The sequence below is a fragment of the Aquarana catesbeiana genome, linkage group LG08 (genome assembly GCF_042186555.1).
Source record: "Aquarana catesbeiana isolate 2022-GZ linkage group LG08, ASM4218655v1, whole genome shotgun sequence".
NCBI lineage: Eukaryota > Metazoa > Chordata > Amphibia > Anura > Ranidae > Aquarana > Aquarana catesbeiana.
Window position 1 is genome coordinate 302,832,700 of NC_133331.1, and position 18,947 is coordinate 302,851,646.

The 18,947-nt window shown below is 44.8% G+C and overlaps 1 protein-coding gene across 1 annotated transcript; it reads left to right on the forward strand.

Annotated features, from left to right (window-relative positions):
* Positions 1–2,915: 2,915 nt before the first annotated feature.
* Positions 2,916–17,578, forward strand: LOC141105032 (uncharacterized). The gene is made up of 10 exons (XM_073594824.1): positions 2,916–3,005; positions 4,207–4,348; positions 4,437–4,560; positions 4,679–4,764; positions 4,879–5,028; positions 5,133–5,274; positions 5,528–5,625; positions 5,728–5,877; positions 5,989–6,130; positions 10,931–17,578. The coding sequence occupies exons 3-10, from the start codon at positions 4,476–4,478 to the stop codon at positions 12,340–12,342; spliced, it is 2,265 nt and encodes a 754-aa protein (XP_073450925.1). The 5' UTR covers positions 2,916–3,005; positions 4,207–4,348; positions 4,437–4,475; the 3' UTR covers positions 12,343–17,578.
* The last annotated feature ends 1,369 nt before the right edge of the window (positions 17,579–18,947 follow it).

Sequence of the window (18,947 nt, forward strand, 5' to 3'; positions counted from 1 at the left end):
CAGTCACTTTTTGAATGCGAACAAGAGATTTATTCTCTCTTAACTGAACTGTGGGAGAGAGGGTTAGGGCCAGGACACCCTTGGATAGATGCAATGCTAATTGGCAGACTTCGAGACTTCTATAGGTTGACAGCTATACAGTGGAAGGCCTCCGGCCAAATAACACTTCTGTATAGGTAGGACCGCTGTCTCCAATGCAACTAATCTTGCAACAGTCAATAAAAGGTAGTTGTATGTAACTCTTGGTAACACAGAACAGTCCCTCGCTTATCTCACAGTATCTCACTGTAGATCTTCACTCACTGAGCACCCAGTCTCTCACTAGACTTCCAGATCCCACTCGTCAACGGATCTCCTGAGCTCTTCCACCGCTAACCCACTGTATACTCACTCCTCAAGCGTCACCCCCGCTATCCTGCTGGGTCCCTGGCTTGGCACTTGCTGAAGCTTTCCCACTTCTTCACCGTCCCCGGGTGGTGAGAAGACTGCTCTGGTACTTGCTCAAGTTTACTCACTGTAGTCTCCGGTAGTAAAGTGGATGGTCTCTTAGTGGCGACAGCTTCCCCTCTACCCCCGACCATAACTTGTTCCTTGTCCGTCTGAACCTTCTCAAGTTGGCTGGACTACAATTCTGCAGTCCCAACAGTATGCTGCTTCTCCTGCTCCTGGACAGGCCTCAGGCAGCCTATCAACCAGGTGTCCCCGGGATAGGCCTCAGGCTTCAGGCCTACGTCCACCTAGACAGACGTCCAGGTGGCACAGAACCCTGATCACCTGACTCCACCCAAATAAATAGGCTCTCCCAGCAGGCCAAGGGACTAAAGAAACCCCTGCCAATTAGCTGAGACACCCCATCCATTCATACTCTGACCTTGCGAAGCCTCCTGTCATTCTAATGTCACCATCCACAGTGCCACCTAGTGACAGAAGACAAAAGGTGAAGCAATTCCAAAATTAGAGGGGAATCAATTGATCTTCTATTAATAAGCCAGGAAAATTACCACCTGGCAATCTAAATTTATTAGCAACCCTGCCTAAACAGCAGGTGCTACATGTATATACAGAGTTTCTTATAGACCAAATTCATTAGGCTATTGCTGGATGTCGCCATCTTGGATGTGATGTTAGCAGATCCTAAATTTTCACTCGAATGGCACTTAATATCCGTAGTTCCCAAACTCAGACTGAGTGTAATTGTTATTGATAGTGGAAAAAAATGGGAGTTTTACAGACACATGAACACACAATGCAAGTGAGTATTTTATGGAGAGGAAAACATGACAAATAAGTGTAGCAATAACTCTCTGTGGAGCTGCTGGTTTATTATTGGGCCTGTCCTCTATTCTCTTCACCCCTCTTAAGTTGTTCAATCCCCTTGACACAGCTGTAGTGCAGTGTTGTAATGATATTAGTACCAACTTTAACCCACAATATACACTTATATTTATATTTATATTTACCTCTACCTGGGTGCTTGTAGCTCCATCTGCAGGAGAAATAACAACACTGCACACAAACTTCTGTAATTACCAAAATAACTTCTTTGTTTGTATAAATGATATATTTATATAAAGAATTATTACAGTGACTACACTATCACTCCAACGTAGTGCAACAGTATAGTAAACAGTTATGACAATCTTGGTAACAAACACAAATATACCTAAATATATATCTGTACCAGGGAGCTCCCCCTGCTCTAAACCGTAAAGTCACTACCCTTTGTAACTAAATGCAGGGCCCTGCAATAAAAGAGATAGTCTTGATGTCTTCAATCTTCGCTAGCTACAAATTTGTAATTATAATTCACAAAGGCTTCTTCTTGGGTGTTGCGTAGTGTAAGGTAATACACTAAGACAATTATAATCCAGAAGATTGATTAAGTGTTCTTATACGAAGAAGACAAACATCTAGTATCAGTTCTTGAATACTGAAATCTATGCAAATGTAATGTTCTCCAACTTAACTTGTTCCGTGGGACTATCAGTCCCAGCAATACTCTGTAAACGTCCTAAGTGTGTGTAGTATTAAACAAAGTTCCGGGTGTTAACCCTCTCACCACACGGGATCCGGGCAGATGGATGTCTCCATTTCAGCAGTTCTCAGTCCGTATGGAGCCACCACCACGCCGTCACACTGTTCTGTTTACTAACGACCAGGAGTCCTCGGTTACCTCCCCCACAGGTCTCCGGAACAATCACTTCTGCTGCTTCAGCACACTGTGATACGATGGCAGTATCCCTGCTGCTGCTCCGCTCCTTCACAAGGTAGGCCGCAACCCTGTGGGACACACACACCCACAGAGTCCTGCTGGCAGGCCACGCGTCCCAGGAACAAGAGAGCTAAGATGGCCGCTCCCAGACCTTTTATATCCTCCCACAACGCAGTTCAGTTCTCCTCTTGTCCAGGAGCATTGTGGGCAGGTCATAGTTAATGTTCAGAAGTAAACAATCAATCACTTCCATGTCACTTCTCTTAATGATGAAACATAAAAGTCTTGTACCTTCCCAATTGTCCACAAGATGGCACTATATCAACTTATGTTCTTTTATAACACACATATGACTAAAAACAAAAGTTGTCAGCGCTACATAAGCAATTAACATACTTAACTCTTCTGTGCTTTTACCTGCGATTTTATGAACTGGTTACAGCATCTGGTGTTTATTTATTTTTTTAAGGACTCCAGTGTTATCTCTTAATATTCACATATTGATAATAAACAAGATTTCCTCTTTAATGACATTACTGTCAAAGTAGAGATCTTTTTCATTTTAATTGAGAACAAAAATACATTAAATGGTGGGTCACAGATATGGGAAGAACGTGATTGTACAGACAAAGGAAGTGATACCACAAATGGGGAGGAAGTGATGTCAGATGCAGGCAGGAAGTCACGTAACATGAACAGGAAGTGATGTAGAGGTCCTTAAAGGAAGTTCCTGGTGAAAGGTGATTCAGGAGGAAGTAGAGAGGAGACATTGCTGGAAGTGGCAGCAGAGGAGGTAAAAAGATATTATTTTATATGGAAATATGTCTCCATTAAGGATGGGCTCAGGCGTGTTCGCACACTCCACGTGCAGAGCCCGCCAGGAAGATGGCACGGCGCTGTGCTAATCACAGGCATTGAGACATTTTCCTGATATGCGGCTGCAGAGATCGGGAAATGTCTCACTGCTTGTGATTAGTGCAGTGCCGTGCCGACTTCCTGGCGAGCTCTGCATATGGGCTGTGCAAACACGCCTGAGCCCATCCTTAGTCTCCATATATAGAACTTTTCACTAACTTATTAATAACGCTAAATAAAAAAAATATATTTTTTAAATATATAAAATATTTGAAGAATCATTGAAAAAACACACTTGTGTAAGGGCCAGTTTACATCACATGCAGTCCAGTGCGTTTTTTTTCTGTATCAAAAATGCATGGAAAGTAGGTTATATAGTTTTCAATGGCATAGTTCACACCAGTGCTTGCAGTTCCAGTCCGTTCCAGTTCCAGAAAAAAAAAAGTAGAACATGCTGCATTTTTCCTGCACTGGATTGTACTGGAACGCTGTAAAACGCATCAAAAATGCACTGGACAAAAACGTCCTTATTTAAGGTTAAGAAAATAGAGGGGGGCAAAAATGCTCAAAAAATGCATCAAAAACGCACTGGAACGCATAGGTTTTTACTTGTTGCATATTAAAAATTTTATTGTATTATATTTATTGTATTGTATTTTTTTTAGCTTTTCCAGGCACCCATGCTTTTCATGTTTAATATATTTGGTATTTATTAACACAACATAGACTCAAAACCTCCCTCACTTTTGGACGGAGGGATTAAAATAAATCTTTATTCGTCTAGAGTTATGATGACTAGCGAGGCCGCTATATTACCTACCAAGATCAGAGGTATAGACTTACCTATTTTCAGCCCACTTCGGTCCGGTGAGGAGGATTCTGGGAGGTCACATGACATCACTCTTATCTCTATTAATAAAACACAGACCTGACCGGAGAGGTGAGGAGGATTCTGGGAGGTCACATGACATCACTCTTATCTCTATTAATAAAACACAGACCTGACCGGAGAGGTGAGGAGGATTCTGGGAGGTCACATGACATCACTCTTATCTCTATTCATAAAACACAGACCTGACCAGAGAGGTAAGGAGGATTCTGCGAGGTCACTCAACATCTTTATTTCTGTTTCAATACAGAGTTTTCCTCTGAAGTGAAGTAAAGTCTGGTTACCATTTAACCATCACAGTGCCCTAACCTTACTATTTGAATCCCAAGAAAAACAATGAAAAGAAGATTCTAGAAGTCACCAAGAAGATCATTGATCTGCTGAAAGGAGAGGTGAGCGGTGCTGGGAATTCTGGGACATTACCCAGTAACAGACAAGGGATGTGTCTGGATGGTGACTATATCATTGTGTGTGTGTCAGGTTTCTATAAGGTGTCAGGATGTCACTGTCTATTTCTCCATGGAGGAGTGGGAGTATTTAGAAGAACACAAGGATCTCTTCAAGGACGTCCTGATGGAGAATCAGCCGCCCCTCACATCACCGGGTAAGAGGAGACTTTATTGTAAAGAAGAGAGCAGTGCGGAGGGTCCACCTAGATCCCCCATCATCTGATAAACACATAAAAACAATGTATTCAGTCAGTGTGTGTGTGTTTCCTACAGATGGATCAAGTAATGGGAACCCACCCCGTCCTCTGTATTGCCAGGAATCCACATGGGAAGATCATAACTATGCATACTATGTTCAGGTAGATGGGGCTGAGCAACTAGAACTCAAACAGAATTCTTAGCTATGAAAGGGCATTCTTTCATGGGATCCCTTGTTCATTTTACAAATATATTCTATCATCTTTGGGGTTTAGGATGAGGAACTGAAAGACATCAAAGCTGAGATTAAAGAGGAAGAAGAAGAGACATCGATAAGTGGAGCTCAGCAGTCTATAGAGGAGGGTGGTCTTCTGCATTCCCGAAATTCCACACAGGAAGATCACACCATTCCTCACCATCATCAGGTAGATGGGAAGAACATAAAAGTGAACCTAGACTGTATGAGATTACACTCTTCTCTTAGCCTATTGGTACTCGCATTTTAAATTTTTTTTGGTTTTTGGTTTAGCACGAAGAACAGATATCTGTGAAAGTTGAGTTTAAAGAGGAGGAAGAGGCGATGACTGTGATGGGTTATCAGGAGTCTACAGAGGAAGTTGGGATGATGGTGACAACTAAAGTGGAGGAACCTTCTCTAGATATCAGGACAGGTGAGTAATGAACACTAAATACAAAAACTGATCAAGTATATATATTGATGATTGAGGAAATGTAGACCTTTAAATCAGATAATATGATCTCTACAAGAACATCATGATGGAGAATCAGCTGCCCCTCACATCTCCGGGTAAAAGGAGACTTTATTGTAAAGGAGAGAGCAGTACGGAGGGTCCACCTAGATCCCCCATCATCTGATAAACACATAGAAACAATGTATTCAGTCAGTGTGTGTGTTTCCTACAGATGGATCCAGTAATGGGAACCCACCAGAGAGATGTCCCTGTCCTCTGTATTCCCGGGGTTCCACAAAGGAAGATCACACCATCCCTCACCATCATCAGGTAGGTGGGACTGAGCAACTAGAACAGGATTCTAAGCCGTGAGAGGACATTCTTCTAAGTAATCACTTTTTCTGTTTTACAAATACATTCTATGGGGTTTAGGATGAGGAACTGAAAGACATCAAAGCTGAGATTAAAAAGGAAGAAGAAGAAATTTTGATGAGTGGAGCTCAGCAGTCTATGAAGGAGGGAGGTCCTCTGTATTCCCGGGATTCCGCACAGGATGATCACATCATCCCTCATCATCATCAGGTAGGTGGACTCGCTGGATGATGTATTAATGAATGTAGAGCTGCTGTAATTTGTGTCCTTTATATCTGCCTGAAGTTTTTAATAGATGGTTTATATTATTTTGGGGTTTAGGGTGAAGAACGGATCAATATAAAAGATGAGGTTAAAGAGGAAGAAGTAGAGACGTATGTGGGGGGTGATCAGCCATCCACGGAGGAGGTTGGGATAATTATGAAGAGTGAACAAGATGAAAAATCTCCATTTGTCGATACAAGTAAGTAACAGATACTGAAACTGGGGAACGAAATTCAGTTAACCTTTGATGTCATGGAGTGAAACGTGATAAGAAGGAGGAACTGCCATTTTGGGAGAGGGAACATTGGTGGCTGGTTATTGGGGCTCGGTAGGTAGGGGTAGCTTGGCACTTGGTTGTCCCTACTGAGTGTCTGGGCCCCTAAGTTAGGGCCTATTGCAGAGCAGAACCCTCGTGGGGACTGTGCCTGGAACCAAGGTGTGCAAAGCCTTCTGAACTAAGTGCAGTGGTTCCCCTTTGGGTTGGATATGGTGACGTATACAGCAATGTGAAGAGCTGGTGCAGGATGATCAACGCTTAATGCTATTCCCCTCAAAATGTCTCTATAGTCAGTGCCAGGAAAGGTGTCACTGGCAGTTGATAGGATGTAATCCTTCTGGTGTGTGGCCTTGTAAAGTAATTTGGCTTCTGATCACAAATGGTATGTGCTTCAAAATGGTGTCTAGTGATTTTGTAACTGAGACAGAATCCTGCATTAGTAGTAAGCGACATACACTATATTATCAAATGTATTGGAACGCCTACCTTTACACGCACATGAACTTTAATGGCATCCCAGTCTAAGCCTGTAGGGTTCAATATTGGGTTGGCCCACCCTCTGCAGCTATAACAACTTCAACTCTTCTGGGAAGGCTGTCCACAAGGTTTAGGAGTGTGTCTATGGGAATGTTTGACCATTCTTCCAGAAGCGCATTTGTGAGGTGAGGCACTGATGTTGGATGAGAAGGCCTGGCTCGCAGTCTCCACTCTAATTCATCCCAAAGGTGTTCTATTGGGTTGAGGTCAGGACTCTGTGCAGACCAGTCAAGTTCCTACACCCCAAACCCGCTCATCCATGTCTTTATGGACCTTGCTTTGTGCACTGGTCCAAATCATTTGGTGGAGGGGGGATTATGGTGTGGGATTGTTTTTCAGGGGTTGGACTTTGCCCCTTAGTTCCAGTGAAGAGAACTCTTAAGTCATCAACATACCGAGACATTTTGGACAATTTCATGCTCCCAACTTTGTGGGAACAGTTTGGGCACTGCCCACCAGTGCACAAAGCAAGGTCTAGTGATTTTGCACTGCCCACCAGTCCATAAAGACATGGATAAGCGAGTTTGTGGTGGAGGAACTTGACTGTCCTGCACAGAGTCCTGACCTCAACCCAATAGAACACTTTGGGATGAATTTTTTTTTAATCCAAAGAAAAGTTTATTTTGTTCAACATAAACAAACATAGCCAGGCTTCAACAATACTCAGTTACATTGCACATTTTATAAATTCTCAGTAAATTTTGGCAATACCACAATCCTAAGTGCGGCCCATCATTCTGATCAATAGTATGTTCAAATGCATGTAGTCATCATATACCCAATAATCTCTCCATCACCAGATCCACCGGGACTAGTCCCGGTACATCCAGCCACAGTCCCCAGAGTTTCTCAAACTTTCGGGTGCACCCCCTTTGAGATAAATTTGAGCGCAGACTGTGAACCAGACCTTCTCATCCAACACCAATGCCTGACCCCACAAATGCCCTTCTGGAAGAATGGTCAAGCATTCCCATACAGTACTCTGGTTTTGATACAATTGATTGATTGTAATAATACACAAGATACAATGTCTGGTACATAATCAGTACAAACATTGAACAAGTCTAACACATGTGGTATCCCCCCTACTTGGGAGGAGTAGCAGAATGTGTTCTGAATTGGGATTCTAAGTATGCCCATGCTGTGTGTGAGAAATGTCTTATTAAATAAACAACTTTGTGTAAAAAAATATATAATTTATGCCTCTTGAAAGCCTGAAGGTGTTCCTTGCATTTTGGGCCCCTCTGTGGTTATTTTGTGGGTATTTCCACTGTCTTGGTGTTCTAGGGCCTTTAAAATGTGATAGGTAGTCAGGAAATTAGATTAATAATTTATGCCCCTTGTAAATTTGAAGATGCTGAATGTGTTTTGGTATACCTTTGATGCAACGTGGAAATATCTTATTAACTTACAGATTTGTGTTAAAAAAAAAAAAAAGGTTATTTTTAGGGGTGCACCAAATAGGTTTTTTGGTGCCGAAACCGATACCGAAAATGAAAAAATACACTAGGCCGAAAACCGAAATCGATACCGAAACTGAGCAAAACCGAAAATGACTGTTTTTATATAAAAATGTACTTTTATATTTTAAATAAAATGTATACATTTTTATATAACTCATTGCTAATAGTATTAGCAAATTTTCCATGTGGTGCACTTCTAGCAGATATGATACAGGAGATGGTCAGAGACTGCAGACATGATACAGGAGATGGTCAGAGACTGCAGACATGGTACAGGAGATGGTCAGAGACTGCAGACATGGTACAGGAGATGATCAGAGATTGCAGATATGATACAGGAGATCGTCAGAGAATGCAGACATGGTACCAGAGATAGTCAGAGACTGCAGACATGGTACAGGAGATGCAGGGGCGTAACTAGAAATCACAGGGCCCCATAGCAAAATGTTGTATGGGCCCCCCCCTGCAAACAGCCCCCCAGGTGAAAAACGGGCATGGTTTAAGCGTAATATCGGGCGTGACTTAAATGGGCGTAACTCAAAGGGGGTGTGGTTAGAGTCTGAGATGAACGATAGAGAGAAAGAGAGAAAAAAAAAGAGGAATGGAGGGACACCAGGCCCAGATCCTACACAACAATAGAAAATATGTGTATTCCAGAAAGTTTAACAATAAGCAGATAAAGATACTCCAAACATCTGGTGTTAGCACTTCAATCATCCCGGCACCATGGTTGTTATGGTGTCAGGGTGATTGAAGCACATTCTTTCGATTATTACATTGTAATATAGGATTAAACAGTTCAACTCCCCATAATTCAGAATCAGTGGGAGCTCTGAGCCTATCACTTGCCATGTCGCTGCCACCAGATGCCATCAGGTGTCCCCAGCGCAATGCTTCCTTACATCTCAGGTGTCCCCAGCAGAGTGCTTCCTATCATCTCAGGTGTCCCCAGCTGAGTGCTTCCTTACATCTCAGGTGTCCCCAGCAGAGTGCTTCCTTACATCTCAGGTGTCCCCAGCAGAGTGCTTCCTTACATCTCAGGTGTCCCCAGCGGAGTGCCTCCTTACATCTCAGGTGTCTTCAGCGGAGTGCTCCTTACATCTCGGGTGTAACTGTCCCCAGCCAGCGGAGTGTTTCCTTACATCTCAGGTGTCACTGTCCCCAGCCAGCGGAGTGCTTCCTTACATCTCAGGTGTCACTGTCCCCAGCCAGCGGAGTGCTTCCTTACATCTCAGGTGTTCCCAGCAGAGTGCTTCCTTACATCTCAGATGTCCCCAGCCAGTGGAGTGCTTTCTTACATCTCAGGTGTCCCCAGCCAGCAGAGTACTTCCTTACATCTCAGGTGTCCCCAGCCAGCGGAGTGCTTCCTTACATCTCAGGTGTCCCCAGCCAGCGGAGTGCTTCCTTACATCTCAGGTGTCCCCACCATTGGAGCCCTTATATATCTCAGCCAGCCGGTGTCCTGCCGAAAAAGGTCCCCCGGTGGATAATGCCCTCCCTTTACTGCGCTGGCGCAGGGCTTGTGCAGTACGAACCACAACGGAGCCGCCGAAAATAGCCGAAGAGGAACAGCTGTAAACATCTTTGCGGGGCATGTTTAAACAAATAAAGGGTGGGTTTTGCAATGTTGATGGGCGATTTCAATACTTGTCACTCTGCCGCACGCTCCCGATGCTCGTGCGTCTGGCACAATATCGTCGTCATTGCGCAGGCGCCGTGTACAGCTGACTCACATGCGCTCGATATGTTTTGGCGGCCAAAATTTCGGTGCATCACTAGTTATTTTCTTTCCACATTTTCCAAAAGCTTGTGGCAAAAAATGAACCTTTCAAAAGACTTACCATGCTTCCCAAAAAATACCTTGGGGTGTTAACTCTCAACATGGGGTCATTTTGTGGGTGATTCTCCTGTCCTGACACTTCAGGGCCTCAAGAAATGTAATAAGTGGTCAGGAAATCGGATACATTACTTAGGCTCCTTGAAAATCTGAAGATGCTCCTTGGATTTTTGGAACGTTATGTTCCCAACACATGAGGAGGACATGCTGTACACCATATGAAATGTTCATCTCATTTCCTCAATATAACGTTGTGTTCCCAAAAAAAGGGGGGGATACTATACACCGTATGAAAGGTCCATCTCCATTCCTCAATATAACGTCATGATCCCAACAAATGAGGAGGAGATACTGTACACCATGTGAAAGGTCCAACTCCTTTTCTTAATATAACGTCATGTTTCCACAAAATGGTGTGGCATCTCCATGACTCCCCATAGCTGTTGTTAATGCACAAAGCAATGTTACCCAGTGTGTCTTAGTTGTTTGGGGTGTTTTAAATAATTTCACTGGTTTCTTATTATATTTTCATGTTAGTTTTACCAAGTTCCATGCAAGAGCTTTGTGAAACTGTTGACTGTTAGACCAATGTGACTTTTATGTTACTCGCATTTTTAGAAAAGTGTTCATGCTGGAGTCCAATCCAATGTAGTAGCAAACCACTAATGTGTTTGTGGCGAATGAAGCCTTAGTCAGCTATTTCATTTTCAAGAATTAGCAGATCATATATGGACTCGGTGTGAACATTTTTCTGATTGATTTTGGAGGGAGAACAGGAGCCCAGCTGTGAGATCGGCATTTCCACCGATGGGGAAGAGGAGCTAAAACTCCAGTTATTTGTCATCTGCTGAGATTTATTATATTTTTTTTACTTCTTTCCAACAGATGGATGTGATGTCAGGAATTCCTCGGAGAGACATCTTCTATTATCTGCTGATTGTAAGTCAGAAGATAATGTCATCACACAGGATCCTCCAGGAGGAAATCCAAATACACCAAATATACATCACAGACCTTCCTGTCCGGAGACATCAATGGATCCCTCTGATCAGGGGGAATCTTCTCATCAATCACATACTATGATTGTAAATATCCATGTAAGATCTCACACTGCAGATCGATCAACAGATCCTTCTAATCCCAAGGAATCTTCCTCGCCCCATGAAGGAGATTACCGAGGTCAGAATCTATTCTCATGTTCAGAGTGTGAGAAATCTTTCACTAGGAAAGGATTCCTTGTTCAACATCTTAGAATTCACACAGGTGAGCGTCCTTATTCATGTTCAGAGTGCGGGAAAACTTTCACTTGGAAAGGAACACTTATTCAGCACCAGAGAGTTCACACAAGTGATCGTCTTTTCCCTTGTTCAGAGTGTGGGAAATCTTTCACTCGGAAAGGAACACTTATTCAGCACCAGAGAGTTCACACGGGTGAGCGTCTTTTGCCTTGTTCAGAGTGCGGGAAATCTTTCACTGGCAAAGCAGACCTTGTTAAGCATCAGAGAATTCACACAGGCGAGCGTCCTTATTCATGTTCAGAGTGCGGGAAATCTTTCACAAAGAGAGGAAGACTTACTGAGCACCAGAGAGTTCACACGGGTGAGCGTCCCTATTCATGTTTAGAGTGCGGGAAATCTTTCACTGAGAAACAGGTACTTCTTAGACACCAGAAAATTCACACGGTTGAGCGTCCCTATTCATGTTCAGAGTGTGAAAAATCCTTCCCTGACAAAGGAGACCTTGTTACGCATCAGAAAATTCACATAGGTAACCATCCTTATTCATGTTCAGAGTGCGGGAAATCTTTCCTTAAGAAACATAATTTTGTTAAACACCAGAAAATCCACACAGGTGAGCGTCCTTATTCATGTTTAGAGTGCGACAAATCCTTCAACAACAAACACCATCTTATTAGACACCAGAAAATTCACACAGGTGAGCGTCCCTATGCGTGTTCAGAGTGCGGGAAACCTTTCGCTGACAAAGCGGACCTTGTTAAACATCAGAGAATTCACACGGGTGAGCGTCCTTATTCATGTGTCGAGTGCGGGAAATCTTACACCCTGAAAGGAGGCTTAGTTACACATCAGAGAGCTCACACGGGTGAGCGTCCTTATTCATGTTTAGAATGTGGGATATCTTTCACTCATAAAAGAGACCTTGTTAAACATCAGAGATTTCACACGGGCGAGTGTCCTTATCTATGTTTAGAGTGTGGGAAATCTTTCCCAGAAAAAGAAGGCCTTGTTAAACATAAGAGATTGCACAAGGGTGAACAGAGGCGGCTCTCCAATTAGGCAAAGTAGGCGATCGCCTTAGGCCTCGCGATCACAGGGGCCTCGCCATCTCCGAATTTGCCTGATATGTGTAAGCGGGTGCCGTGGATCCCTATCCTGCCTGCTCTCCCCGCCGGCTGCCGGCAAATGACAGGAGCGGGTCCGAGAAGGAGACCTCCTTCACCCCCCTGCTCGAGCCGCGGCTAAAAGACTGGAGGACTCTCTCTCTCTCTCTCTCTCTGCTTCCTGCCCATTCCCCCTCCTCCCTCCTATCAGAGTTGAGCAAAGCAGCAGAAGATCATAGCGTGTTTCTTCCCCCTCCTCCTTATTGGACAGGGGGAAAAAAAACACTAAAATGAAGCAGAGAGGAGGATTGTGGGAAATGTAGTCCCGACGGCTGGACAACACTAAGGGAAGAAACTGCAGCCCCCAGCATGCCCAGCTGAAGAGAAGGGAGAGAGATCCAGAAGCCTGGGAGAATTTTGGGGAAGTGCACCCAGGACTCCATCAGAGAGAGAGAGAATCCCACTGCACTGCACCACCAGAGAGAAATCCACACAGCCTAGCACCACCCCTTCTGAAGAAAGGCATGAAGTTATTTTCTGAATAGAGATCTGGGCACTACCCAGCGGAGTCGCCACAGGCAACCCAGAATGAGCTAACTCCGGATCAGAGGAACCATTGTTGCTGTATCCCCGGGTCTGGTAAGAGGGCCGGTCGGCCATTATCTACTGCCATCTAAAGAAACTGCCCACCCTGTTTTCTTTGGCCCTAGAACTGCCCGCAGGCCCTATTCACAGCTGCAACATGCACCAGCGATTAGAGAGGAAGATTAATGCCGCGTACACACAACCGGACTTTCCATCAGAATAGACTCCGATGGTCTTTCCGATGGAGTTCCACTGAAACGGACTTGCCTACACACGATCACACCAAAGTCCGATTGTTTAGAACGCGATGACGTACGACGGGACTAGAAAAAGGAAGTTCAATAGCCAGTAGCCAATAGCTGCCCTTGCGTTGTTTTTGGTCCGTCGGAATAGCATACAGATGAGCGGTTTTCCCGATAGGAACTGATTCCGTCGGAAAGATTTGGAACATGTTCTATTTCTAGGTCCGTTAGAATTTTAGAACGAAAAAGTCCAATGAAGCCCACACACGATCGGAATATCCGATGGAATGATTCCGTCTGACCTTTTCTGCCGGAAGTCCGGTTGTGTGTACGCGGCATTAGGACTTAGTGCTAGTTCACACTGCAGCGATGTTCAACATCGGATGTGATTTGTGCCACACTGCAGTGCAAATCACATGCGATCTCTGTGCGATGGTGATTTCAGCCATACAGATTGTATGGCTGAATTTGTATTGCATTCAGACCAAACTCGCACAGGACCTCTTTTCTGATCTGCAGCAGAATCGGAACGCATGGGTGTTCAACACCCATGCGATCCGATTCCTGTCCGAATTTGCAGTTCACACTGCGATATGCAAACTGATTTGGGGGTGTCATTAACTTTGTATTGACACTCCCAGCAGTTCGCATAGGGCAGTGTGAAAACTGCCACCGGGAGACATGCGATGCGGGAACCCGCAGTGGATTTGCAGGGTTCCCACATCGCTGCAGTGTGAACCAACACTGATGCTGCATACACACGACCAGACTTTCCGGCAGAAAAGGCCTGACGGAACCAATCCTGTTGGACATTCCGATCGTGTGTGGGCTTCATCGGACCTTTTTCTTTCGAAAATTCAGACGGACCTAGAAATAGAACATGTTTCAAATCTTTCCGACTGACTCAATTCCCACCGGGAAAACCGTTCGTCTGTATGCTAGTCCGACGGACCAAGAACAACGCAAGGGCAGCTATTGGCTACTGAACTTCCTTTTTCTAGTCCCGTTGTACCTTATCGCGTTATAAACGAACGGACTTTGGTGTGATCGTGTGTAGGCAAGTCCGTTTCAGAGGAACTCCTTCGGAAAGACCGTCGGAGTTCAGTCCGACGAGAAGTCCGCTTGTGTGTACGCGGCATTAGGCTCAGTTCACACTGGTGCGATGCGAGAACCCTGCGAATCCACTGCAGGTTCCTGCATTGCACCTGACTCGCAGGCGGTTCACACTGCCCCTATGCGAACCACTGGAAGTGTTAATACAAAGTTAATGACACCCCCCAGATCGGTTCACATATTGCTGTGCAAAGTGTCAATTCAGACATGAATCGGATCGCATGGGTGTTCACACCCATGCGATCTGATTCTGGTGCGGACCAAAAAAAGGGTCCTGCATGACCTTGGTCCAAATGCAATGCAAATTGAGCCATACTATCTGTATGGCAGAAATCGCATAGCCCAGACTTCACACGTGATTTGCACTGCAGTGTGGTCCGAATCACATGTGAGGTTGCACAGCACACTGGTGTGAACTGAGCCTAAAGACTTCCCTATAACTGTAGTGACCCCAGGGCTATGGCCGGCACTACCATATGGCGGCTTAAGCAGCCACCTTAGGGCGCCAGGATAGGGGGGGCAGTAAAATCCTAATCCCCAGCCACTTGCTGGGGATTCTGATTTTTGCAGTGCTGAATGTTTTTTTTTTTTTTTTACACACTCCCAGCCCCTATAGCAACTGGGAGTGTGTGTACATTACTAAAGCTGACTGTTGCCTTTCATCTGGAAGTGTTACAAGTGGCTGGAAAGCCGCTTATCACTTCCAGCACTGACGCGATGTGCAACCCCCTTCACCATGTTTACTGGGCACCACTGTCCCACCTGCGGGCCGGTGCTGTCATGATGGGTGGCACTGGGAAGGGCGGTAGCTCAGCAGACCTTCGTCCACTCAGCCACCCTCCTGTATACAGACCAGGCAGTGTCATTTATGATGTCAGGGGCAGGCTGGGCCGGGGGGGGGGCAGAGTGGCAATTGCCCCCTAGGCCACTCTAACCTATGTTGAAAACAGCCGGCAGCCGATGCCCGCTGCCTTTTTTTTTCTTCTGTAGGAAGTTGGGGCGGTGGCCCAGCCGGTCACTGTCGCATTCCGGGAGTTGTAGTCCGCGCTCAAGCTCCCGAGCAGGGCAGAGGAAGCTACAACTCTGGTGAGCCTGCGTTTATGGACACTGGTGAGGCTGCATTAATGGGCACTGATGAGGCGGAACTGGTGAGGCTGTATTGAAAAACCAGGTGGGCATGGATGAGCTGATTCGGTGGTTCAATGGGCCACTTGACTGGACAGGCTGCCAGCCCTCCCCTGTATGAAGTCACTTCTTGGACCACTGTCCTTTAGACACGTTTAGATTACAGTTGTGTTGCTAAATATTGATTTACCTATTCTCGTATTTATTTTTTTGGTATTGATATAGAGCTGCTTTTATAGATAAATTTGTTTACCTTTATTACCTGAGGGTAGTTCTACTTTGCTTTGTGAACTGCACTTTTTGTCATTTGTGCAAGTTCCTAATTCTAGACAAATAGTGTCTACCACTAAGCACGTGTGTAATTGTTTATTGCCTATATCTTACAGTAAGGTGAAAGGTACTATACGCTATGTGTGTCTGTTAGTGATTCAATCAACCAGGTGTGTCAGAGGGTGTTCTTGGAGTTGAGGCACAGAACAGGGAACCCAAAATTACCAAGCGGTTCCTTCAGGGGGTAGTGCGATACACATTACCCCAGTTTTGATTGACAGGGGACCTTAACACTGCTGTGCTCAGAGCCCTGTCTCACTTAAGCGTGCCGAACATCTGATCTGCAGCACTTTATTTTAGAGGTGACAGGACATCTTATAGCCGCTGTGTGCAGGCAACATTAAGAGCCCTGTTACACTCACTTCTTGTGTAACCTAAGATTCCTGATGTTCTGCCTGCCAGCCAATGAGGAGTGATGTTGCGTCCGCGCACGTCACTTTTCCCATCCACCGCACGAGGATCTCAATATGGGAAGGCCTGCTGCGTAGTTCAAGGGCATCAGTGGAGCCTCATGTCTAAGTTTTGCCTAACGCCGCGTACACACGACCGGACTTTTCGGCATCAAAGGTCTGACGGAACGAATCCGGCGGACAATTCGATCGTGTGTGGGCTTCATCAGACCTTTTCTGTCGAAAAATCTGATGGACCTTAGAAATAGAACATGTTTCAAATCTTTCTGACAGACTAAATCCCTATAGAAAAAAACGTTCGTCTGTATGCTAGTCCGACGGACCAAAAACGACAGCTATTGGCTATTGAACTTCCTTTTCTAGTCCGGTCGTACGTCATCACGTTCGAATCATTCGGACTTTGGTGGGATCGTGTGTAGGCAAGTCCGTTTCGCTGGAACTCCGTCGAAAAGTCCTTCAGAGTTCAGTCCAACGAAAAGTCCGCTTGTGTGTATGCGGCATTAAGCTTCACAAAGCCTAGAGCCACCTCTGAGGGTGAATGTCCTTTTACATGTTTAGAGTGTGGGAATTCTTTCACTCTCAAACGATACCTTCTTATACATCAAAAAATTCACACAGCTGAGCATCCTTATTCGTGTTTAGAGTGCAGGAAATCTTTCCTCATGCCCCGTACACACGAGCGGACTTTTCGACGGACTGAACTCCAAAGGACTTTTCAACGGAGTTCCAACAAAAAGGACTTGCCTACACACGTTCACACCAAAGTCCAAATGATTCGAACATGATGACGTACGACCAGACTAGAAAAGGAAGTTCAATAGCCAGTAGCCAATAGCTGCCCTTGCGTCGTTTTTGGTCCGTCGGACTAGCATATTTATTTTATTAGCGTTTGAAATCTTTCACTGAGGAAGGAAACCTTGTGCAACACAACAGATTTTACATGGATGAGCGTCCTTATTCATGTTCTGTCATGATATTGAAACATATAATCTATCAATCATAAAAAAAAAAAAATATACAACCAGTGAAAAATGCTCAAAACGAAATGGGTTTTTCCCAAGAGAAAGGAAACTTTGGATGAGCTGTCCCAACAGAACAGAGTCCCAGACAATGGATTCAAGCACCCTTAACCAGAAAGAAACCGACTAACTTCCAGATATCATAAATGTTTTTTGTGTAGAGTTGTAGACATATCGTATGTTTGCCTGGATTATAAAGGGAACCGTACATCTGGACTAAGTGGGACTGTCTTCATGTTTGAAAAACTCAAAAACATAACTAAAAAGGACAATAATCCCTCCATCCAGGCAACTCATCCTTGTTTGCACCTGATAAATTTTCATTCTCCTGGCATGGCTAGGAAAGGAACAAAGGTCGCCACTCTAAGTGCAATAGGTCAAAGAGATGTTTAATTTCAACTGTAAACACGGTACTCACAAAGGTACAGTCATGACAGGCATGTAGGCATTTAATGCCGGACGTCCGGGAAGCGAATGGGATCCGTTGGCTGGATGGCTGCGGTGTCTAGGAACAGGCTGTGCCGGTGTATGCTGACACTTCCTGTCTCTGGAACGTACGCTGGGAGCCACAGGTGTGAGGTCACTTACGGAATGTTTAGCCAATAGGCAACGCGTTTGCGGAGCTACGCTCCTTCCTCAGGCCTGAGACAGGAAGTGTCGGCATACACCGGCGCAGCCTGTTCCTAGACACCGCAGCCATCCAGCCAATGGATCCCATTCGCTTCCCGGATGTCCGGCATTAAATGCCTACATGCCTGTCATGACTGTACCTTTGTGAGTACCGTGTTTACAGTTGATATTAAATCTCTTTGATCTATTGCACTTAGAGTGGCGCCTTTGTTTCTTTCCTAGCCATGCCAGAAGATTGCTTCTTATTCTTCAACTGGGCTGCCTTCTAATGCTGCTAATTTACAGAAACTGTATGGACTTTTTTCAAGTCAATGTTTTTAATATTTTACATCCTATTGCTGCATCATTTTATCATTTGGTTTATTCTTTTCCCTGGAGCAACCAGGTTCGAGGCACACATTGTTTTTGGTTCCTGGCGCTCACTTTATGTTTATATGTGTTAATAAATATTCATTGACTACCCTTGTTGTTGTTTTGTTGTTGTGAGGCTGAGAAGATTCCCAAAGACAAGCAGTGTTTATTCAGCTTTGGTTCAAGACAATAGAGAGAGTATTGGGACACCTTCCTTTACACGCACATGAACTTTAATGGCATCCCATTCTAAGGCTTCATATACACTTTATTATCATATAGGATTTGTATAGCGCCGACAGTTTGCGCAGTGCTTTACAACAGCAGGGCAGACAGTACAATTACAATTCAATACAGGAAGAATCCGAGGGCCCTGCTTGTTAGAGCTTACAATCTAGGAGGGAGGGTCAAGTGATACAAGCGGTAATAACTGTGGGGGATGGGCTGATGAAGAAAATAAAAGAACAGTTGTTAGGTGGAGACAGGGTAGGCTTCTTCGAAGAGAAATGTTTTCTGGGATCGCCTAAAAGTAGATAGATTTGGAGATAGTCTGACAGATTGGGGTAGGGTACTCCAGTGGATGGGAGAGGCTTGGAAGAAGTCCTGGAGGCGAATATGGGAGGAGGTGATGAGGGAGCTAGAGAGCAGGAGGTCTTGGGAGGAACAAAGAGAATGATTAGGTTTGTATTTTGGGACTAGGTAAGTGTTGTAGGATGGGGCAAAGTTGTGGATGGCTTTGTAACTTATTGTTAGTAT